At 36.9% G+C, this 25,473-nt stretch overlaps 1 protein-coding gene across 6 annotated transcripts in view; it reads left to right on the top strand.

Moving 5' to 3' along the window:
- Window positions 1–25,473, top strand: part of LOC137009561 (ankyrin repeat and SAM domain-containing protein 1A-like) — a 140,301-nt gene that overhangs the window by 82,454 nt on the left and 32,374 nt on the right. For 5 of the 6 annotated variants that reach the window (XM_067371882.1, XM_067371880.1, XM_067371883.1 and 2 more), the window contains 3 exons: window positions 15,467–15,517; window positions 18,194–18,263; window positions 22,117–22,229. In XM_067371882.1, coding sequence (XP_067227983.1) covers window positions 15,467–15,517; window positions 18,194–18,263; window positions 22,117–22,229 — 234 coding nt within the window. The remainder of the gene's footprint in view (window positions 1–15,466; window positions 15,518–18,193; window positions 18,264–22,116; window positions 22,230–25,473) is intronic. The other variant, XM_067371881.1, reaches the window with a different exon arrangement.

Genomic DNA, 25,473 nt, shown 5'->3' with positions numbered 1-25,473 from the left:
TTACCGACGAGACGGTCACAGGTAACAGAAGACTGATGCCAAACGCTCTAGTTCCACTCAAGTGTGCAAATTGGTAGCTGAGAAATATCAGAGGCGCAAGTTCCATGTTTGTTTTTGTTGTGAGGCCTATGAGACTACTATGTTTGACTGTTATCTAACATAAATGGCATGACAGTAGTTTAAACACATCAAATGTCTGTATTTGATATCTATTCAATGGTATTACTACTGTGTTAGTGTTAACACTTTTTTTTTTTTTTTTTTTTTTTTTATAAATTATTAACTCATTTAATTGGCAAAAACGTATTTAATGGTGTCCCGCATTACCAAGTGATTTCTTCATGTGAAGTGAGTTGACTTCATGTTTGTTTGTCAGAAATGCCAAAATCACACAATCAGGGTTTTAAACCGTTTTCACAGATGTCCCAAATTTTGGTAACAGTGTTGCACAAATATGTTTGGCTTCATGAGGTAGATGAACAACACTTTCTTGAGGGCTTAAAGTTGCAATGTAATGGAACTAGCGACAGAACTTTTCTTTTTGTGGTGGGCTTTAGTGGGACGTAATGTGATGTACATTCAAGTGAAATGTATTATCGACAAAATATATAGGTTGGGATTGTTCAGCCTACTAGTTTTTGATGGAAGGAAGGAAGCCGTTCTTAATGCAAGAATAAAAATTACAAAATGAAACATACATGGATGAATAGTTCACAATATCTATAATATGACAAATAGATAGGGTGAATTTCAATTTCATACACACTATGACAAAGTCTATATGCTGTGACAAAGTTTTTCTTATTTTTCTTATTTTCGTCTTTATCATGACCTTATCACCATGGCGCTAACCTTACTCAGTGAGTCAGGAGACATGCCCTCTATACAATAATAACTTAGTTTGGATGTAGTATGTATTGCAGAATCACATGTGGTGTTTCTTCTTTCTGTTTGGAGACATTTGATGTGAAATGCCCAGAGGTCAGAAGCAAAGAAAACTCACCTGCTGATAACAATTTTATGTTCTTCATCTATTGATTTTTCACTCTTTGTCTGTTGACCGTTTTTTCTTTCTCTTCTTCTGCCTTTCTGTCTCTCAGCCATGTTCAGCATGTTTCTGTTGCTCATGAGCCAAACATTTGGAATTTGTGAGGTATTTTTCCAGTGTGTAGTGTTGTTGTAAAACACACACATACACACAAGTCTCTTGCTTTCCCAATCTGTGTCCCTGTTTGTTACTCTCTTCTGCCATCTGCTGGAAAATCTGCGTCTGTCTGTCAAAATGTTTGTTCGATTATAGCATTTCAGAATAGTATTAACTCTTGTGAAGAAACAGAAATTATGTTTTCTGATGACAATAATTGATTCTTGTCATGTAAAGGCAAACTTTAACAGCTGTGTTTGAAGGTCCTGCTGCTTCTGAAAGCTTCAAGTGAGTTACAGCAGCAAATAAACCAATCAGAGCCAATTATGAGGCTTGATTCACTTTGCTCCCTTTGGATCTGTGTTCTTAATGAACATGCTTTTATTGATGAGTCTCAGCAATTGCTTGATAGTGGCAAATGAGTCGAGTCATCGTGAAATCGAAATACACTCTATTCACTTTCTGAATACATTGAAGATCAAAAGTCTGAGTAAACATTTACAATCATAGATTCAAAACTGAATTTAAGCCTGAAATCAAACCATGCTGTAAAACACATAACAGCATGTTTTTTTGAGTTTCAACATTAGATAAACATTTATCACTTGTATTTCATATGCTTTGTATATCATACTTTAGTGTTTACCGTACATCTCAAAATAGTATTTATCAGAAATACACATGCAGAAAAGAAGAAAAAGTGGATAGGGTGTGATCAGCTACTAACAGTATATTAATTCCATATTTGTCTCTTTTCCTCCATTCTTGAGGCATATATCCAAAATATAACATTTGACTTTTTAGGGGAAATGCTTTTTTTTTTTTTTTTTTTTTTTTTTTTTTTTTTGGTCCAAACTATTCCTGGTGGGTAAAAACAAATCTCATTCCACTGTACAAATGTGTCATTGAATATCTTATTTCACTCAGAAATATGTCAAATATCAGATGTTTGCAAATGTCTTATGTTGACGTTAAATCAACATAAGCATCTTCACTGCCTTCTGTCTGTAGAAGCAGAATTTATAACCATATGTTGTCTCTGTATTTAGACAGTCTGTCCTGCAGTCCCAAATGTCCAAACGGCACTCTGTCATCATTTCTGTTGTCTGTTTTCTGTCTATTTCTCTCTTTCTCCTCCCCCAGCGGTCACGGCTGGCTGGTCCGGGACACTTCACTGCCCTGAGTGACAGCGTGTGGGTGCAGGAACGCACAACACCCATCACTTTCCCTGTGTGTGTGTGTGTGTGTGTGTGTTCTTCCTCTTCACACACACAAAATCTCACACAAAGTCTAATTTTTCATACAAAGGAGATTTTGACTTGCATGAGGGTGTGTGTGGCAGGGGGTTGGGAAGGCAACGGCAGCTCATGCTAATACAGGCCGTCTCAGGATTAGACTGAACGTGACAGTGTGGGAAGCTCTCTATAGGGGCCAGCAAATTTAGGAAGAGGAGGTCTGATTTGAATGTGGAGATGCAGTTAGCCTGAGGGAGTTAAACGAGTGAGTCCCGTCTCCTCCATCCCAGTCCGTCCGTCTATGCATTCGTCCGCCCGGCGTCCCGTTCAGGCCGAATGGCTGCCACCCGACCAGCATTTGTGAGTGTGATTTGTTTTCTACCTATCAGCTGCTCTGCTCGCATGACAACTTTGTTTTTTAAAATGGTTGTCAGGTACGTGTGATTTAATGCAGACGTCCACAACTTTATCAGTGGCGCATGTCTTGGGAGGATTCAAGAATATATTAGGCGCTATAGAGATGGATGTATTCCTTGGATCTTTTCTCTTTGTTTTGGTCTATTGCATTTTTACTGTGAGAGTTTACTCCAAAGTTAATTTTAAACTTTTCACTTAAAAACTAATAATAATAATAATAATAATTTCTGTAATAAATTTTTTTTCCAGAACACTTTTTTATGATTTTGATCAGATGAATGTTGCACATTTCAGTGATTCGCATATGAAATAAACTTCTGTAAATTAAGGTTTCTTTTTATTCTGGGAGGAAAAAAAGTGTTTCTTAAACATTTTACAGATTTCTTTAAACTTTTAAAAGTTTCATCTTTTTAGAATACAAAATGGGCTATCGTGAGATTTTTTTTTTTTTTTTTTTTCAGTTTTTTTTATGGAGATGTAATATTTTTTTTTTAAAGATTTTCAAAACAAAAACCAGGGTTTACTAGTGTTTGCTATTATCATTTTCCTAAACCTAAAGACCAATTTTATTTGCTGATTAGTTTATTTTGGTTAAATGTTTGGCATACAAAATTGATGTGTAAATAAGTGTTTGCGATGCAATTTGATTTTTTTTTTCTTTTTTTTTTTTTTCTGATTTTCTGTTGATTGTGCGCTTGATATATTTCTCTAAACTTTTAAAACATTGTTTACAGAGAGAGGCTCTTCTGAACTGATCTTATCTGTATGTTGTGATGATTAGCAAACAAAACAAGTTTTGTGAAGATTTTCCATTAGTTTTGCATAAACAGTTTTTCACCTGTGTTTGTTGTGATCATTTGCATGCTTTAATGATTAGCATACAAAACAGATTTACGTAAACAAGATTTTCTGTTTGTTGTGCCAAAACTTTTTTCACCTATTGATATCCTTTGATATCCTTAAACTTTCTAACACTTATGAGATGCATATTTTGAACTATTTGCATGTGAAAATAACTTTCGTAAGTAAGAGTTTCCATTAGTTGTGATGGAAGACTTTTTCACCAGTGTTTCCTATAATTTCAGTTCATATTCCTAAAGTTGCCACAATTTGTAAGACCAATTTCGTAGGCTTCAATGATTGATTAGCATAATATATATATTAATAATACCTGTACACTTTTTTGCCAGTGTTTGTGTGTTTGATATATTTCTCTAGACCTTTAAAGTTTCTAAGTTTTAGAATACGAAATGAACTTTCGTAAGATTTACCATTTGTTGCGCCAGGACATGTTCGCCAGTGCTTGCTGCGATTTTAATTTTCCTAAACTGACCAATTTGGCATGTTTAAGTGATTAGCATATGAAACAGACTTCCGTGAACAGGATTTCTGTTTGTTGTGCCAGAACACTTTCTTGTTTGCCAGTGTTTGTAATGTAACATTGTTTATGGAGAGAGGCTCTTCTGAACTAATCTGATCTGCATATTGTGATGATTAGCAAAGATTTTCCATTAGTTGTGCATGAACAGTTTTTCACCCGTGTTTGCTGTGATAATTTGCATGCTTTAATGCAAATTCTCACATACAGAATAAATTTACGTAAATTAAATTTTCATCTTGTTGTGCCAAAACTTTTGCCAATGTTTACTATGATTTTGAATATCCTTAAACTTTCTAACACTTATGAGATGCATATTTTGAACTATTTGCATGTGAAAATGACTTTCGTAAGTAAGAGTTTCCATTTGTTATGACGGAAGACTTTTTCACCAGTTTTCGCTATGATTTCAATTCATATTCCTAAAGTTGCTATGAATTATAAGACCAGATTTACAGACATTAATGATTAGCATAATATAAATCCTGTTTGATATATTTCTCTAGACCTTTATGGTTTAGAATACGAAATTGACTTTCGTAAGATTTACCATTTGTAGCGCGAGAACATCTTCGCCAGTGCTTACTGCAATTTTAATATCCTTAAACTGACCAATATTTCATGTTTAAGTGATTCGCATGTGAAACTTAGGTAAACAACATTTCTGTTTGTTGTTCCAGAACACTTTTTTTGCCAGTGTTTGTGATGTAACATTGTTTACAGAGGCTCTTCTGGCCCCATCTGATCTGAATTGCTCTTGGTCGACTGGCACCTGTCTTGGCAGGAGTCTTTCTAGGTTTGGACTTGATGAATGGGTGGCAGCTTGGCTCTTTTGTGACTGGTTTTTGCCGCAAGGTCTTGGTCCTTTTGCCCTTTTGTTCGCCAGTGCCAGCCTTGCCAGATGCCTGGGGTCTTTATGGTCCTCTTTAGAATAGATAACTGTTGTGCCAAACTACAAACACACAGTCGTCCCCGTATGAACCCCACGGCTCAGCTATACTTCAGCTGTCGACCTGTGACTCCAACTTTGACTCGACTATTGTTTGAGCTGTTTACCATGAAGAGGCCCTCACAATGAATCTCTCTCTCTCGCTCACGCTCTCTGCATTATCTCAAAAACTGGCCCTGAGAATCAATAACATTGTTTTATTTTGAGTGTGTGTTGCATGTGTGTGTGTGTGTGTGTGTGTGTGTGTGTGTGTGTGTGTGTGTGTGTGTGTGTGTGTGTGTGTGTGTGTGTGTGTGTGTGTGTGTGTTTTGAACCCATGTGGATCACAGGCTGGACTCTCTGGTTTGGGTTTATCTTCTTTTACTGAGGTGCATTAACCCTCTGGAGTCTGAGGCTGATTTGGGGCCTGGAGAACTTTTGACATGCCCTGACATTTGTGCTTTTTTCAGTTGTTCATAAACATATTAATGGAAAAAGTGTCATTACACTGTATTCAGCACAAACTAGGCTACAATAATATGTGAGGAACATGTATGTACATGTTTGTGTTTTTGAAGGAATAACATTTATGCGTGGTTGTTGAAAAAACAAAAAACTTAAGTCACTGAAATAAGGCCAAAAAAAGTATAATAAATCTGTGTTCATAAGACTTTAGGGTATTGGAGGTTGTAGACTAGAGTTTTTGCTTCAAAATTATGTAAAAATTATGCTGCCTACTCCTTCATATTTAACAATATATTGATTTAGTTTTTGTAAGACACATTTTGCCAAGAAACACAGTATGCGATGAGGCGTGAATCACCACTGAAAATGGGCCATTCTCACCTGAGAAGACAAAAGAATTGGATAGTAATGAGCTGAAATGACTTGCATATTAATGAGGCATTTCAGTCAGTTAGGCTGTGAAAAAAAACCTTCTGTGATGTCTCAAGCTCATTATGATATATGAAACATACAGAAAAATATTATTACAATATAAAGTAATGGTTTTATATTATACTTTAAAATATAATGTATTTCTGTGATGCAAAGAGTCTGAATATAGGCTTTTAGTTTAAAAGCATGCACATTTGGAGAAATATTGGATTCTCATATGCTTATGTCAATTTTCTATACAGAGGAGTTATTTTTATTTAATATTCACTGTCATTACTATGAGCGCTGGTGTTTTCAATTCATCCTTGAAGTCGGAGGGCGCTCTGTGCATTTTAGTCCACAAATTCATCTAAAAGAAGAAGAGGCTATTCCATGAATGGAGTTTCCAATACATACAGCAGCAGGAGGGCGCTAAAGAAACAAAAACTCATCTAAACTTCATCTGTAGAAGACAAGTAAACAGGAAGTAACTGCATGTCTTCTAGAGATCGCTAACCATGACTTTTACATCCAGATAAACACTTTTCAAGACAATAAATACACGATTGAGATAATAAATGCATGTATTGACTGAATTAGCGTCTGAATAGCGCTGGCTCCGTGGGCGTGGCCGCATTAGCGGATAATGAGCTGAATCACGGATTTCTGACATGGCTCTCTTTTCATACAGATTACATAAACAAAGAAGGTTTGTTTTCGATTTGACTTACATGATTTAAAACCTGACATCTTAACGTTTTTTTAGACATAAGTGTAATTTTTTTGTCATTAGTATTCACTAAGTTACAGTTCATTTTCTGAGAACTATCAGATTGGAGTTCGTTCAGAGGGAGAGGAGAAATCACGCATCATGTTAGTTTTCTTTATTTTACAAAAAGCACAAAATTCTGTTTTTACTCTGAGTGTACACAAATGAAAGAAGATATTCCACAGATTAAAATGGTGTATAACTCTTAATTGTATGTGCAACATTGACGGAGTATTTTGAGTCTCTTTCACACTGATAAGAAAAAAACCACGGTGGTATCGCCGGCGATACCGTCAGACCTCAGAGTGTTAATGCTGCCTGCTGGCTCACTGATGGGAATCTGAATTGCGTTTTCAGTACAATTTTCATATTGAATGAGAGAGTCCTGAGGCTCAAGGTTGTGCGTGTATGTGTGTGTTTGAACACTGCTTGCTCAGAGGCTGAGCAAAATCTGTTATGTATTCAATTATGTATTCCATGTTATGCCCTTTGGGTTTGAAGTGGGTCATTGGATGGAGTCAGAGTTATTTTATAGGATAACCACACAAGCCATATTATTATTGCATGTCAATGAGCAGAATCTAATGTGTCCCACTGAAGATCCGAAGAAACATTTAACATAAACCTCTGAGCGCTTCACTAAACTAATACCTCTCAGCCAGAGACTGTCACTTCTGGTCCTTTGAACAGCGCTGTTGACGTCTGCGTGCAGTTTCACCTACAGACTCTCATTTACAGTAAATAAAGTCAAAATAAAGTTTATATATCCTTTTGTTTTTAATATTTGGCATGTTTGTGTGATGCGCATCCCTGTGTGTAAGCAAAGTCAACACACACTGTGGACGCGCCCAGACGCGCAGTTTCTACCAACGCGCTCTGACAAAAAAATATTGCGCCATTGACTTTAGACCAGGTTTGAGTTGGTCTATGGTGCAGTCTATTTTCAGCTCCTTAAAATAACAATGCGCCGGCAATGCGCCTGAAAACACCTCTTTTTTTAGACCAGCACGCCCATGGGCGCACTAACTGGCGCAAAAGATTTACTAATTTGAGGACGTGGCGCTGAACGGGAAAACACGAACGGCGCCGGACGCAAACTAGCAAACACACTTGCGCTGCGCCTTGTCGCATTGTGCTGGGTGTATTATATGGCCCAAAGACTTTCTGAGACTGAATCCTAATTAGTGTTTTAACCAGACTTATTATATGATTTGGTTCATTAAATCTGAGTTAGGGCATTTTGTTTCTGGCTTGGGTTTGTTTCTCTCTTGTCTCTTGTTCTCAGTAGCCCAATATTTCCAACAAAAACTGTCAGGGAATAACTGTCAACAAAACTGTTGTCATAGAAACATTAGACATTATTTTTTTTTCTTCTTCTTTTTTTGTGCTCTCTTAATATATTTTCCTATTAAATAAATTTTAACAGATCTCTTGGTCTAGTGCAGTGGTTCCCAATTTTTTTCTGCCAGGATCCCCTTTTTTAGAAAAAAAATATTTTCATGCCCCCGGAAAAAGAAAATATTTTTAGATGGATAATTTATTTCTGTAATCAAAGCTGAATTTTCAGCATCATTACCCCAGTCTTCAGTGTCACATGATTCGTCAAAAATCATTCCAATATGATGATTTGCAGCTCAATAAACATTTCTGATCATTATTGTCAATGCATGTTTTTTTTTTAATTATAAGTGCAACTCAGACATGTCCTTGATTGCAAATTTCTATAGGATTTATTTAAAATATTGTTATTAATACAGTACTTCTTGGCCTCTTAATATTTCGGCACATTTCCAGAAGCTAATATTTTGAGGCATACAACACTGTGGTCTCTCTTCATTAACCTAGATCCGTTGTACTGGTGAATCCGAGGGCGAGAAATGCCTCATCATGTTTTCTTGACTTTTCACCACACCGGACGCGACGGCCACACCTCAACAGAGACTGTCTGCTGGACACAGATAAAGTGAACGTTGCAAACCCATTTGTCCTTTGTGTCAGAGCGCTGGAGTTGGCTACATTTAAAATAGAACGGACCATCAGTTTACTGTCGGGATTTGTCGTGTCTCGCCGGTAGTGTCTGGTGTAGACACATTGTTTTGGTATTTGATAATTTTACGTAGATTCATCATTTGCTTTACGTTTACCTGGAACTAGCAGTCCTTTCATGAACTTGTCTTTCGATGGCTCCCTGCAGTACTCCATTCTGATTCTTCAGTCGTGCCATCTAGTGGTCTGATATTGCATGACAACAACCACTATAACTGATAACAGACCACTCCAGCGAGTACTCCCGGTCATTTTGAGGTAATCAAATTAAAGGTGCCCTAGAATCAAAAATTGAATTTATCTTGGCATAGTTAAATAACAAGAGTTCAGTACATGGAAATTACATACAGTGAGTCTCAAACACCATTGTTTCCTCCTTCATGTGTAAATCTCATTTGTTTAAAAGACCTCTGAAAAACAGGCGAATCTCAACATAACACCGACTGTTACGTAACAGTCGGGATCATTAATATGTATGACCCCAATATTTGCATATGCCAGCCAATGTTCAAGGCATTAGACAAGGTCAGCCAGTATTAACGTCTGGATGTGCACAGCTGAATCATCAGACTAGGTAAGCAAGCAAGAACAATAGTGAAACATGGCAGATGGAGCGATAAAAAACTGACATTATCCATGATATTTTTAGTGATATTTGTGAATTGTCTTTCTAAATGTTTCGTTAGCATGTTGCTAATGTACTGTTAAATGAGGTTAAAGTTAACATCGTTTCTTACTGTATTCACAGAGACAAGAGAGCGGTTTTCATTTTTAAACACTTGCAGTCTGTATAATGCATAAACACATCTTCATTCTTTATAAATCTCTCCAACAGTGTAGCATTAGCCCGTTAGCCACGAAGCACCATCAAACTCATTCGGAATCAAATGTAAACATCCAAATAAATACTATAATACTATAAATACATGCAGTATGCATGATGAACATCTTGTAAAGATCCATTTGACGGTTATATTAGCTGTGTGAACTTTGTAAATGCACTGTATCATAGTCGAGAGCTCGGGGCAGGGAGCGTGCGATTTAAAGGGGCTGCGCAGCCTGAATCGGTGCATAGTTAATGATGCCCCAAAATAGGCAGTTAAAAAAAATTTATTTAAAAAAATCTATGGGGAAAACACTTCACCACTGGATAGGATTTTCTTTTTGTTTACTGAAAGCACTATTCACACCCAGCGGTTATTCAGGAAAAAAATTCTCCGAATGCGCCTCATGAAACATTGTTTCAGTCTTACGAACTTTTAGCATTGTGTCAGTTGATTTAGATTATTATGTGTGAGGTAGAGAGAGTGCAAAGACGGTGCTTACTTTGAAGACGGAGAGAGCTCGCACGCACGAGGGAGGAGCTCTGCTCGTTCTGTCCTTAAGCGCAGCCGTCGTCCCCTCCTTCTTTTTACAGTCGAATGATGGCTAGAGCGGCTCCAGGTTCAAAGGTCAATACGGAATGGATTAATCTGCGTTATTTTTTTTAACACGTTATTTTTTCTCAGATTAATTAATCGAAATTAACGTGTTTTTTGACAGCCCTATTTAATACCTTTTGTATATCTATTTTTTAATGCTATCACAAAGATACTGCCCAGATTGATTGATCATGTTTTATCATATTTAATCCCATTGCACAGAATTTTGCAGATTGGAACTTTTTCCTCTCTCATTGTCCCACAGAAATATTCTTTTACAATGCACTTCTATTGTTATATTCTCTTTAAAGCTGACATTTTGTTATTTTTAGGTGTGTGTGTGTGTGTGTGTGTGTGTGTGTGTGTGTGTGTGTGTGTGTGTGTGTGTGTGTGTGTGTGTGTGTGTGTGTGTGTGTGTGTGTGTGTGTGTGTGTGTGTGTGTGAATGTGAGAGAGCTATTTTGCAAGCACAGGCAGTATACTGTATGATGCAAGCTCTCTTGCTGATGCAGAAAACAATTAATTATTTAGCATTTATTCACTCATTTATGTCCTTTGCATGCAATATTTCTCAGTTTGGTTCATTAATTGAGCATAATGTGTGTGTGAATATAGCACGCTTTGCCTTATTTGCATGCAGCACTGTTCGTCTGGACTAAGTTTAAACCCGTCAGCCTGTGGAGCCGTGCTCTGGAGATCTCCAGCTCTGTTTGGAGAGTCAGATATAATTGCAGTCCGAGACGCTTGAGGAAGCTCAAGTAAGCTCAGATTTGTTTTCTGAAGAGAGATTTTTTTCTTTTTCTTTTTTTTTTCTTTTTGATTTTAGGGGTCTGTCATATCACACTCGGCATGGTATTGGTATTGAATTGCCTTTAGATGGCTCCATGTAATGTCATTATTATTATTTTGTTTTCTTGATCACAACTTATATTATGATTTCTGTTTGGTGGAACAGACATGAAACCCTTCATTAATAAATCCATACTGTCCAGACTTCTAATCTAACAGAAGTAATACATAGTACAAACATCAAATAAAATGTTATGGGTAAATGTTTAAATGCCATAATGCCAAAACTTGGTGCTAAAATAGCAAAATCAATTTCTTGACGGGCTTTATGAGAGTCACCCAGCTCCGCTAGTGTTCATATAACGTTTGCTCTGGCTAATTAAACTTGCACATTTGTCTGCAGTAAAATATATCACAAATTGACATAGACATCAGTTTGATATTCATCGTAATTTCTTTTCCAATTGTGTGATAAGGTCTGCAGACACACTGATTATATTGAAGTATACTGATGTAGATAAATATGAAAATATAAAACAAGAGGTAAAACATTTGTGGCAAAGAGAAGTTTGGGTTTGGGTTTGTTGCTGAAATCTGGTTACCAGTCAGAGCTTTAAGGTGCTTTCATACTAGCACTTTTGGTGTGCACCTGGGTTCGATTGACGCCAGAGTTTGGTTTGTTTGGATGATGTGAACACTGTTTTCTACACCTGCAAACCGTACCCGAGTCCTCTAAAAAAAAAGGTGGTCTGGGGTACGGTTCATGTGACCTCCAGTACTGTTCTGCTGATATGAACGCAATCGTACTAAACTGTGGGAGTGAACCTCTATTGATGACGTATGATTGGATAAATCTATGTGTTTGTGTGTGTTCTCGCTTACTTTCTTGATAAGCGTGACTGACGCACTGCAAACAGAGAGAATCTATATATAATTCCTGCTTGCCTTCAGCACAAATGGACTCCAGGGTTCTTTAGAACATTAGCAGAACATTCACGGCAGATAGGCCAATGATAAAACTAAAGATTCAAAAAACAAAATATAAAATTGAGTAACGCTATGCAATTTGCCGCCTTCTCCTGCTTTGTCATTACCAAGCAACAAAGGGTAAACAGCTGCTGCTTTGATGATGCAAGCCTACTGTGGTTCGGGACAAAATTGAGTGTAACAGTTGGGTTCTGGGAGTAGAAATGTTTTCTCCATAAGGAAATTGATTTTGAATGATAACATATAAACCTTTAAGGACAGACCTACTGTGAGCTATAAAGTTGTTTGAACAGTAGAATTCCTGGTGAAAACTACATTACCCATGATGCTGTATAAAATTACACCAATCAGAGTCAAAAAATGCTGCAAAAGAGCTTTTTGGCTACGCCCACTCCAATGAAGCACTGTGTGACATAATCGAGTCGATCTCCCTATACACTCTTTAAAATACTGAAATGATTGTATATATCTATGCATATAAACTTAAAATATACATATATTTTCAACATTTGTAAATGAGTAGTTTTATATTTTTCCGTAGTTTTTAATTCAGTTATGCGATTCGCACTGCTTTATCATGTGTTTGTAGTTTTTTTATTAGTTCTTTCAAATAAAATGTTCCTGATAATTTACTCACCCCCATGTCATTCAAGATGTTCATGTTTTTGATGAAAACATTCCAGGATTATTCTCCTTATAGTGGGCTTCAATGGCTTCCAAATGGTTGAAGGTCAAAATGACAGTTTCAGTGCAGCTTTAAAGGGCTTTAAACAATACCCGACGAGGAATAAGGGTCTTATCTAGAGAAACAATCTGTCATTTTCGGAAAAAATACAACTGTATATTCTTTATAAACACAAATGATCGCCTTGCATGTGCTTCCATGTGAGTAAATTATCAGGAAATTTTTATTTGAAAGTGAACTAATCCTTTATAGTTGTTAAGTACACAGTCTTATTACCTCATATTTTGTCTGATTTTCAAAAACTTTTGTTTGCTTTACATCAAAGTTTGTAATGTTATGATTCACCTCATTGCTGATTGGCTTGGTTCATGGTTTATAACTCTTTATCAGCGACTATTAACAAGGATAAAATTATGTGTTGAATCATATTGTTTGGAAGATACTTGCAGAAATTAGAAATTGTGCAACTTGGGCGCAAGATGGTGCTATTGGGTCCTATTCATCGCTCAATTGCCTACACACGGTGAAAGTAAGTTTGATTTCAAACTTTGTGTTTAATTTATTTTAACTAAAAATGAAACTGGAGAAATAAAGTGCAGTCAGGTTTAATTTTGTTGTTCACCAAATCTCGCCAATAGATTTGCTCTCTTTTTAGGGAATGAAGCACTCATTCTGATTATTGTTTTGGCTTCTAAATATGACTATCTTCATACCTACATGTTCACTGTGTTAGTATTTTAAGCACTTAAGATGTATGTTGTGCAATCAGATGATTGTCTGTCAAATGAAAGTTATTGATCGTCTTCTGCCAGTGTTGCGTCTGTGCTGACTGTAATTTTGATGCATTGATGAAGAACTCTGCCGCTCAATTCTTCATTAGACAACACATTATTTAAGGCTGTTGCATTCATCCGACTATTGATACAGACATTATTAAATAAGATTTGTTCATATATAGTTTCAGTAACACTTTATTTACAATGTCCTTGTTATGTTTCATGCAGTTAATATAGTAAATAGTAAAAAATATAGTAAAAAATTAATTGCATGTATCTAAACCAAACCATAATCTTAACCCTAACCCTATAGTAAATACATGCAGTTAATTAACCTGTTAACTGTCAACCCCACTTTTTGTTTTAGACAAGAAAATGCACTATCCAAACTTAAATGGTTGTAATTCAAGAAGTCTTTGGAGTATAGACATAAGGCTGGTCTTGTTTTAAAGATGAAATTTGGCAGATTATTGTAAAATTGAAATAACTTATGTAAGTGAAACAGAAAAAAAGTTATAGAAGTTTGTTTATGAAAATATAAAATGTTAAAATATAATATTTCATATTTTATATAAAATATATATTTTACAAAACAAGTTTTACTCTAAATCTGCAAGGAAATCAAAGCCAAAAATCTGAACAAGTTGTGTTCCAAATTTCAGGTTGATATCTCAAAAAATGAGCTTTCAAGTAAGATTTTGTTTGGGCGCAGTACCACACTTTTTCACTAGATGACAACCAAGCTCCATTACTGACCATATAAAGGCGCCTCCATTTCCATATATGGTTTGAGTGATCTGAACCATATATTTACATTATTTTCATACAATTTATGAAGTAGACATCCTATATAGAAGTAGTATGGGAAGTTTGGCAGAATTTGATATGAATTTAGCCTCTAATAAACATAAAAATAACATGCATGTGGGTTATAGATCGCCGCCACAATCATAAATGTATTTTTTTTTTCTATTAAAAACATTTTTAGACCTTTTTTTCTCAAAAAATTGAATGGATGTTATCTTTTGGCATGAAAACAAACATGTTTCAACCAATCTTTAATGATTTTTCATGTTCATCGCTATTTCAAAATAAAGGTCTGAACATGCCTTATGAGTATGAAAATGTGCTTGTTGCAAATTGATAAATTACTGCTCCTCTGTAATTTATTTTGAAAATCAGTCTCCAAATATGTAAACTAGAGATTCTAAGCTTTCAAATGATATATAGTTTGTCAAGATTAGTTTAGGTTTAGTATAGAATATTACTGTTTTAAATATGTAATGGCTGTGGGCCCACCGGTGGGCCCATGACAGTTAACAGGTTAATATTAGTACACTGTAACAAGGACACCTTATAGTATAAGCATAGTTTCTCTAGAGAGAGAGAGAGAGAGAGAGAGAGAGAGAGAAGTCCATGCATAATACCCACAATCCCATGCCATTTATATTAACATTATATCAGGAATCATTGACAAACTCATATGGATTGACTGGCTGTAACAGTGTGAAAATTTATAAGAAAAGTGAATAGCTGTACAATCTGCCATGTATGCGCTGTGAGCGCTCTAACAGATGCACTGTATATTGAAAATGAGAGAACTGCTGTGAGACAGAGAGATGTCAGACATAACTGATGACTCGTCTTCCTTCTGATGGATTCTGGATGAGACTGGAATGAAAAAACTTTACACAGCTAATCCTTAAATCAAAAATACTCTCCTGTTGTAGATGGAGCCAAACTGGCACTAACTTTGGGATCAAAGCATTCCCACTTTCCTCTTTCCCAGACTGTTCATTTTTTTCTTGACAGCCATTCAAGTGTTTGTGCGTCTTCAAAAGGGTTTATTTCTGGAAACATGGTCACTGAGGTGTCACACCGACCTGGATGTCATGTTTATATTTAGTTCCCATTAACTGTAGGGTTCCTCAACTGTGCCATTGTCACAGATTAAACATTGTTCTCCCTTTAAGCAAAAAATAGCAATTGAACAAAAGTTGGTTTTTATCCCTGCAGAGACAAAGGCATTCCCTCTCTATTCCATGGAGACATCGGCCGCCCCAAAGAGTAAGATACTCCACACGTCCCTCTGGCTTCCTGTCCACTTCTGCTGTTCCTCTGCTCTTTACTGCTGCCCGCGGGTTATTACAGATTGTGCACAATGAACCGTTCTTGATGGATGTTACTGATAGCAAAGTTAAATGGAGGTGTTCTTATAATTATGTATTTTATAAATGAGTATTTTGCAAAAAAAAAAAAAAAAAAATCATTTACTCACCCTCATGACATTCCAGCGTTGTTGAAGTTAAAGGGATAGTTCACCCAAAATTCACCCCCTAAACATTCTTCAAAGAAAGTCATACAGGTTTGGAACAACATGAGGGTAAGTAAATGATGACAGGATATTCATTTTTGGATGAACTATCACTTTAAACCTCTGGTGGTCTTCTGTCATTTTTGACCGAAAAAATGTATGTTTTGTTTTTTTAGAATTTTTTAATTCATTAGAATGGTTACGAAACTTGGTAAAGGTTTTGGCACTTGCTATGTGAACACAAAAATAAATCATGGACATGATTTGAAAAGGTTAAACGGTCCTGAAAAACACTTTTACTCCTCGTTCTCAAAAATGACTACTTTGGAAATTAATGGGAAATTAATTTCATCTAGTGGAAACTTTTGGTACTGCGCCAACACAAAATTAATGGCTTTGATTTTCTTGCAGTTTTAGAATAAAAATATATTTCATATAAAAATTGAAAGTAGTATTTTGTGAGTTTTTCATAACAATAAACATAAAATTCGATAACTTTTCACTTCAGCAATAATCTGCCAAGTGTCATCTTTAAAAAGAGACCAAACTTAAGTGCTCCATTCAAGATTTACAACAGTTTTAAGTTTGAAATTTCATTTTCAGGTCTATGCTCAAAAGTGAATTAATGGATTATGACTACTGCATAAATATAATTTTGTACCATAAAATCCCCTAAAAATACAAAATATTAAATTAAAAACATTATCGAACTAAAATATAGTACATTCATTTCTTTGAAACATGGTCATTTTTGATGACCTTGTGAAGAGCACCAGAGAGTTTACATTTTTTGTTCATTTAAATTATGCTTAAATACAATACAATTATTAGATTTAATACATTTATAATTTATTATAAATGTTGCCTTGTCAACTTCAACTAGTTGAAATAATTTTGAAGTATTCAAATAACTAAAATTGAAATAAAAATAAATAAGAGCAAATAGAATGACAAAAACACAACAAAATACTAAGACTTAAGATTAAAACTGAAACTATACAAATGAAAAAATAATTCAAAATATTAATAAATACTATATAAATAATAGAATATACAGCATTAAAATTCTTCAAAATACCTTCATTTTTGTTCCACACAAGAAAGTAAGTATAAATATAAATTTGGAACAACTTGAGGGTGAGTAAATCAGAACAGAACTTTAATGGGTTTTTTTTGTTTGTTTGTTTGTTTTTTTGTTGTTGTTGTTGTTTTTAATCTATACCTTTAAATGCCTGACCGTCACTACTAGACATTTGGAAACCTTGTCATTGTCTTCATGCAGACTTCTCTGGGACAGCTTTTCTTGGCAGGGGTGGCAGGATTCAAGCTCCCTCTCCCATTTTTTTCTGTCTATTGCTCTCTTTTTGACCTCAATACTTTTGATAAGCTGTTGCTCGGCAGCTTTGCTGTCACTGTTTTCTTTTACTAACTCATATTTCAATTTTTTTTCACATTTCTGCCAGTTTTTAATATCAGTCACACAGACACATTATCCCCCAATTAAAAGAATTTGTGCGTCATTTGTAAATGCCTCGTCACCTCCTCCTTTGTCTTTATATTATGTAACTCCACTGCTGAACTGAAGAATTATAATCTGCTTCCACACATCAGTAGATTCATAATGTCTAAGATTGCTAAGGACGTAACTTAATCTCATTGACTGCCTGTTTTTGAAGTTGAATTCATTTTTCACGACTGAATGAATTCTCATATTGAAATGACGATCCAGACAATGCTGATGTAATGTCTCAGTGCTCTTTCAGTTACTGCAGCATTCTGTCAATCACTGAAGAGTGTGGACGTCATGATTAATGAATGCTGATTCCAAAGATACCCAAGAGAAGAGTTGCTTAGATGTTTTTAGACTTTGCTAACTTTTAGAATTGTCCTACTTGACTACCATTGATATAATCAGATGCAAGACAGAACTACTTTTACCCTTATGACTTTGCAGACGGTGTCTTCTAGTCAGACATTTAACAAGTTGGACTAGTGATTGATGATGGTGAATATATGAAATGACATGTTGTCCCCTTGTTCTCCTGCATGTTTTTGATTTTATCTATATTACTTGGTGTTTACTTTCTTGGGTGTTTAGACTATAGGTTGTCTTCCGTGTGTAACTGGGGGTGGGTGACATACCCTCAGTTCACTTGTGACTGTATTGGTCAGGGTTGGTGTAACCAAACATTTCTCTGTCTAACATTAAGTCACTTCTTATATACATTGTGCATGATTTTCATAACCTTGGGATGATAGATGTTTTTTTCTGTCGGAATTGTTTCTGCATTACTGCTTTATCTGCTCTGCTGGGAAATCATTAATGCAAAGTTTAACATAAATTACAGCTGCTTTCAAAAAAAATTCAAATTGCGTTTTGGTTAGTGTCTTCATGTGGTTGTCTCACTGTGTATGTTTTTCTCTTACAGATTGAGAAGATCATGACTTTGATTGGTGCCGGCATTGACTTCTCTAAAGACCAGGAGTGCCCCACCACAGGTATATGATGCCTTTACCCTTTCAACTTGTCAACTATGTCTAAACTCTGCTGTCCTGTTTTATTACTAAAAGACAAAAGGAGTTTCTGATATCTGATGCTCAATGAATTTAATTTAATTTATTGTATTTAATTGAGAGAAGAGACTACTTTTTTCCAATTACTGCTCATTGTGCCCAAAGTTAGCTAGCGCTTTGGTCTCCTGATGGTAACTGATAGGGCTGGGACAATAAATCGATGCATAGTGAATTGAGAAATGTTTCTGGATTAATTTTGAGATTTTCCACGTGTCGCAATTCTCTCTCGAGTTGATTCTCAGTTTAGTTTTTAACAGCAGATGGCAACAGCCATACTCTGCTTGCTTTCCAATTCCTTACACACTCCAGTTGTGAAACCATCTATAGAATAATCATTCATTAAGTTCAACAAGGTTGAAGCAAATTACAAGGGTGTTTGCAGTGGGCTGTATACATTAATCTTGCATCATAAAAGCATTCTGAGGTCCAAGTACATTTAACCACTTGCACTCAGACTCAACCGAATGCACGAGCGCTCTTCAGTGTCCTTTGCTCTTCAGCGCTCTTCTTCATGAGCATTTGAGTGTGCGGTTAAAAACTAGCCTAGAGTGCCATGTTGTTAGGAACTAAGCTCGATTCGATTCGAGAGAGAATCACGATGCATTCTGAAAATCTCAGCATCGATCCACGAATCGCAATGCATTGTTTTATTGTCCCAGCTCTAGTAACTGAGCATCAAGTGTCTTTGTGGATTGTATGTTTGAACGGGGATCTGCCTTCGCATCAGCTCCCCTGTGAAATGAGACCTGACTGAGCAGACCAGCATTGAAACATAATAACCTCTTGATGGGCAAGTGGAGGACGAAGGCCAAGTCCAGAAGAGTTACATTAGTGAATAAAGGATATGGGGTTGGCTGGCCCTTTAAATGGAGAATGAGAAATCCCAGTGTGCTGATGAAGGACGAGGGGACACTTGAGAGTTAAATCAATGGACGCTGAGACGCTTGACAATTCGGCCTTGGTGATGCATGACCTTGTTCTGTATGGAGGCAGCTTATTGACCTTCCTCTGGAATTAACCAAACTACAGCAATCGAGACCAGAGTGACTGTCACGCTTGCTGTAGCACCCGCTCATCTAAGCAGGGTTTGGCAACATTTGCAAAAACGGATGGGAAAGCTGCTGTTCTTAAGTTTAAGCCTTGAATAAAGCACCATTTTCACGTCAGTTTATCTTCAAGCCTGTAAACACTGTTTCAAGTGGTTTGTGTCTCTGCAAGGGGCTTTTGTGTTCCAACTGGGTTCATTGTCCACATAAGTACAAAGCCTAGCTAGAGGACCAGTCCTTCCTCTGTCCTTTTGTCACATGGTACTGCCACTGACCTCATTTCCTGTTTCCTGCAGGCATCCTACTTGGACATGATTCTTGGACAATACAAATTTGAACAAACCCATAACCAAAGTATTAGACTGATTGATGCCTCAAATCATGCAACTTATTGAGTTGGTTTATTACCTTTCTAAGAAATCAGACTTCATATTTTTGGATAAGCATTAAAATGGACAAATAAATCTAGTCATAGTGAGTGGGCTGTTTTGATTTTATACTAGGCTAGAAAGCCACCCTAAATACCTCTCAGAACAATCATGGTAAACTTGTACCATTTAGATGGTAACAGTATTTTTTTTTTTTTTTTTAACTTGGCAGAACAGAACTTTGACTTGGCCCACCTCTCATAATACCAGGCATCTGTCACATCAAGAATACTGTTTTTCATTTACAAACTCCTGCAACAGATTTTTTTTTTCTGTCCATGTAGATAAAGGTGCTAAAATATTAACATGCATGAGTGTCAGGGGAATTAGAAAAAGAACTGCCCTGCAGCTTGGCAATAAACTCAGATCTACACCCTCCAGCCTAGAAGCTCTGCATATGCCTCTGTGCTTGTGCTTTGCTTTCTGTGTAAACACTTGAATCAATGCCTCTAATATTGTTAGCATAGTCAACAATACACTGGCAAAAAAAGAAATGGTCTTGGTCAGGTCAATGGATGGGACAAAGGATTGATGAGTCCTTAGACAATGGACAGCAGGCCCGCAGTTTCTTTTAGGGGAAGAGAGAGTGAGGCAGGGAGGGGAGGAGACAGGGAGAGGGAGGGGAGAGGAGGAGTAAGGGAGAGAAAGGAGGAGACAGAGCAGGAGCGTTGCAGAGCAGAATTGACAGTGTCCGGTTGAACAAGGAGACCGCACCTTCTGTGCCGAAGGGATTACTGCTGCATTTCTTACAGCATCCAGACTCTCCTGCACCACTTGCCCAGCAAAGTGTGTCAAGTTTTAGTGTCATTCTGTGGAACAAGATGGGGGGTTGACAAACACCCTACTGACCTTGCATTACTAATTCAGCAGCTGTCGCGATGTCTCAAGGAACTAGAGGAATATCTAAATGTCTGCAACATACTTGGATGATTGACTGATGTGGGAAGTGCACCCACCATCTCTATTTGGACTTTTATAGGACTCTGGGAGACTTTGTTGTGTTGGAAAAGCAAGTATTGTACTTGTGGTTGGGAGTCTTTGATTAAGTTGTATGACTCAGGCAGATACTAGTTCTCATTGGATTATTGGTTTTCCATTAACTTTTGTTTTCAATTCTTCTTTGATTAGACCTACTTCAAGTCTAGGTTTATTGGTGAGGCATATGTTTGGTGCCCTCTTTTCCATGCAACTAAATTTAATCATAGGAATGTATGTTTGTTGTAGAATAAATATGTCAAGAGTTTTATTAGAGCAAAGAGTTGCGATAGCTTTTTTTTTCTATTTGCCTACCAAACACCAGTGCTTGATTTCATGTACCTTTTGATCCTGAGAACCACAGAGTGACCAATCAATGCAATTCATGCAATTCTGCCTGACTTTTAAGTGCCACTATCATAGAGATTGGATTAGAAGTTAATTTGCATGAGAATGAACAGCGTAGTATGCACAAGTTAGGAGTTTTCAGGCTTACGGTAGAATCTCATAGCAATTTTTAATCACTCTTATGAGATCAGGAGATTGTGGCATTTTGAGAGTTATTAGTAAGAGTCACTCTGCATCAGTTCATTGGTAGACATTGTTCGGACATAATTAGATTTGCACAGACAACACATGTCTGCTTGTGGTTGTTAATGGTGGGAAGTGTATTTGTGCACCTACCTCCACATGGACACCCCAGGAGGGGAAATACCAACTTTGTTATGAGATGTTTTGCTGATCCTCTGCTGTGCTTTTCCTCATTAAACAGCTCAGTCAATTAGGCTGTGCAAATATGGATCTGCAAGCTCGCATTTTCAGGAACTAGCTTTTCCGGGAGTCTAAGGAAATTGGTTTTATTACTGTGTTGTTTCTAGGGATGCATGTCGTCTTATCTCACTTTTTGGGTTGTGAAATCAAACCTTTGATTCATAGGGTGATTTTTGGACTCAAATGGAAACTTTGATAATTGCTGGTCTCGGCACCCAGTCGTATTCCGTGTTCAAATTCCATAGCAACTTGCTAAAACCTCTGAAATATAAATTGGGAGGTAATGTGGAGTCTAAATCTGTGATCAACCTCAGCGTTGGGCCCATCTTCATCCCAAATTCGGAAACACGAACTTCATTCTTAAAAAGCGTGGTTCGCCCCTGCTGTGGGAGCAACCACACCTCTCAGCCGGGATCCTGTCGCCTCTGCCTTCTTGGTGTTTGTGCTCTCGGCACTGTTGGCCGAGGATGATGTGGCAGTGCCACGTCTCTTCCTCTGAGTGCCGATGCTACCGTCTCAACGGTTTCTCGCTGCTCAAGCGCCTTCCTCTGTCCACAGGTGGATCCGGGAGGCTTCTTGAACAGCCGGTTGGTGATTGGTTGGAGCATATAGGCCTTCCACAGTATGAGAGCAAGCTTCTGCTTAACGGCTTCGATGACCTGCGGTTCATGGTGAGTAATACATGCTTTTTTCTCATGTTTCCTGCAATTAAAAGCATCTCACTTTTATTGCTACTGTACCTTTAAGACTTCTGTATGTGAATGTACTCTGTTATGATTTGTTTACATGTGAAAACAACTTTTTAAAATTTTACTTTGCCATTTGAATTTGCCATTGGTGTCTTTCTATGCCATATCTTTTTTACTGATCAGATTGCCATTAAGAAAATCTTCACATCATTACAAATTGCTTGTCATCAAAGAGCTTGTATATTTGTATGCCAGTTTTGTTATTCTGGTGGTTATGGATCTAGGCTAGTAACTAATGTTACAGAGTAATCACCTTCATGCACACACTCAGAAAAAGAGTTTTCTATTTGTACCCTGAATAAATAAGTGTTTATAAGTATGCTGCCGTAGCAGAGTGGACCTGCAGCCAAGCTGACTTTTGTAACAGCAGCAGGACAGTCAGCTTTAATTTTAAGCTGGGAGGTCAAATGAACAGTGAGCGTTCTTTAGTTTAACATGATTTGCTAAAGCAAAAATAGGCACTTATTCAAGGTGGATGCCCCGGTCTTTATCCAGGGCTTGAATGATCAATCATTAACAACCTAATTAGGACATTGTTGCGAGATTAGATGTTAAGTGCAATTTCCTATTTAGGCAGAGCTCACTCACTTCCGATAACTGCAGACTGTAGACAACAAAAGTTTATAAAACTCTAGCCTCTGGAAATGGGTTTTGACAAGACCAATTAGTAAAGAGTGCTTTTTAGTGGTGTTTGCCAAGTCTCAAATTATCATCACCAAGAATGATACCTCAAATCATGCATTGGTAACACTTTATTTTAGGGTCTTTTAAATAGTTGCTTATTATCATGCATATTACTAGAATATTGGCTATTTATTAGTACTTATTAAGCACAAAGTAATGCCTTATTCTGCATGACTTTATTCTACATTCTTATTCCTACCCAATACCTAAACTTAACAACTAACTTACTAACTATTAATAAGCAGTAAATGGGGAGTTTATTGGGTGAAAAGTTGTAGTTAATAGTTTATATTTCTTCCCTATACTAAAGTGTTACCCATGCATTTAAAAAAAAAAAAAAAACTGGTGAGCTATTACTTTTCTAAAGCCGGATGAACATTGCACATTTTTTAATTGTCCTGTACATTTGTTGCTTGTCAGACTGTATGAACATGATCCCCAGGATCTCCATTTTCTTTCATGTCAGACTTCATGACAGTCAAGATGCACGCAAGAAGATTCATCCAGTGTTTTACATCAAGCCGTGAAGCTTTCGGTGTCTGTGAACTGCATAACATGCGAAATTGAAATGGTGGCTAGGGGACAAAAACAATCTCTAGCATTAACTTTGATCATGTAATATGGCAAAAATGGCAATAATATTGCTTATTGCAATATTTAGCCACTCAAAATCACTGCAAGGGAAATTCCTTCACCACAGCAGCCCTACTAGAGATTTTGGCCTAGGATATGAGGAATCTTTTAGAATTCCCAAAATTAGTCTCAGACATGGCCAAACTTGTAAAAAGTGTACCCGGCTTAGTATACGATAAAACAGGCCAATCATTTTCTTTAAAGAAAGGTGCGAGGTAAATCTAGAGACTAAAACGTCATAGATCTTGCCCTTCCAGAACATGCTAACAACATGTTGGAGATCACACATATTCTCACACAGTTTCTTCAGAAAGTGTATAAATATAGTTGGAATTGGGTACACTAAAAAACGCTTCTCTTTTTGTCTGTTGATTCATATGTTTTTGAGGATTCATGTATAGGGACACGGCCAACAAGTTCTCGTTCTTCACCAGATTGAGAAGGCCATGATGCTGTATGAAAGAACCCTGATTCCTTATAAGGGGCTGTGTTGTTTTTACCATGTGAGGTAATGAGGATTGATGGTGATGCAGTTGAAAGCCTCAGCTGGCCGAGAGAGGCGACGTGCGTGTTGTAAATCAAAGATACAGACGGGCCCCTGGTCACCCTCTGTTCTACGCTGAGAGCCACCTCATTGCAGAAGTAATGAAGGTTTTATGGCCAAGCTGGGCAGCAGTGTGTGTGTGTGTGTGTAGATGCATCGGGCCATCTCTGCAGCTCTATCATTCTAGCTGTTCTTTTTACGTAGATGGAAAAATGGAGTAAGAGGTTACATTCCATTAAAGGATTAGTTCACTTTCAAATAAAATTTTCCTGACAATTTACTCACCCCCATGTCATCCAAGATGTTCATGTCTTTCTTTCGTCTGTCGAAAAGAAATTAAGGTTTTTGATGAAAACATTCCAGGATTATTCTTCTTATAGTGGAATTCAATGGCCTCCAGACGGTTGAAGGTCAAATTTACAGTTTCAGTGCAGCTTCAAAGGGCTTTAAACAATACCAGATGAGGAATAAGGGTCTTATCTAGTGAAACGATTGGTCATTTTAGAGGAAAAAAATAAAACTGTATATGTTTTATAAACACAAAATATCGCCTTGCACGTGCTTCCGCTTTCCTCATTCTTCAAAATGTCCTGTGCCTTCCCTATTCTACTTACGGAAAGAAACTAAACTGGCGCCGCGTTCATTCCGTAAGTAAAACAAATCTTAGCAACTCCAAAAGTTTGAACGGTAATATATATGTGTGTATAAGCAGTTTCAGTTCATTTTATTCAGTTATCCTGCTCATAATGCTGTACTCAGAGTCAGTGGCGTGGCATGATGCGGTCACATAATCACATAATACGTTCTTTGGATTTGAGTGTTCAGCACAGCTGAACTCCACAGTAACACAGATACAGGAGGCCAGTCTCTCTGCTGTGTTCAGATTGCCTTGCCTGAATGCCTTTGTGGACTTGTGATGATTTATATATGCAGGATTAATAAATCTTAGCTGGACCGTACAGCTGTACTCTCTTACATACTTAACTCTGAATGTCATACTGGAGAGTAAGAAATGAATTCAGCTTTTGGGTTTGTTTATATGCTGGTCTGTACCTCATCATACTGTAGCCTAGATACATTGAGCTTCAATTTCATTGAAGTTGCAAAAAGGTCATTTTTTTTACACAGCTTTTTGGAAAGACGCAGGCATTTTCACATGACTATTTTAATAGCTCAGCGGGTTTAGCATCTTCAGCTGTCGATGTGTTTAATAGCTGCAGAATGCTTTGAACATCACTGTAATGCTCCTTCTTGTCTTTGTGTCTTTTTTCCACTTCCTCCCCAGTGCTTTTTGGAGATGAAGAC

Source organism: Chanodichthys erythropterus, chromosome 20, assembly GCF_024489055.1.
Source record: "Chanodichthys erythropterus isolate Z2021 chromosome 20, ASM2448905v1, whole genome shotgun sequence".
NCBI lineage: Eukaryota > Metazoa > Chordata > Actinopteri > Cypriniformes > Xenocyprididae > Chanodichthys > Chanodichthys erythropterus.
Note: the sequence above shows the minus strand (reverse complement) of the source record. Positions and strands in the feature narration are given on the sequence as shown.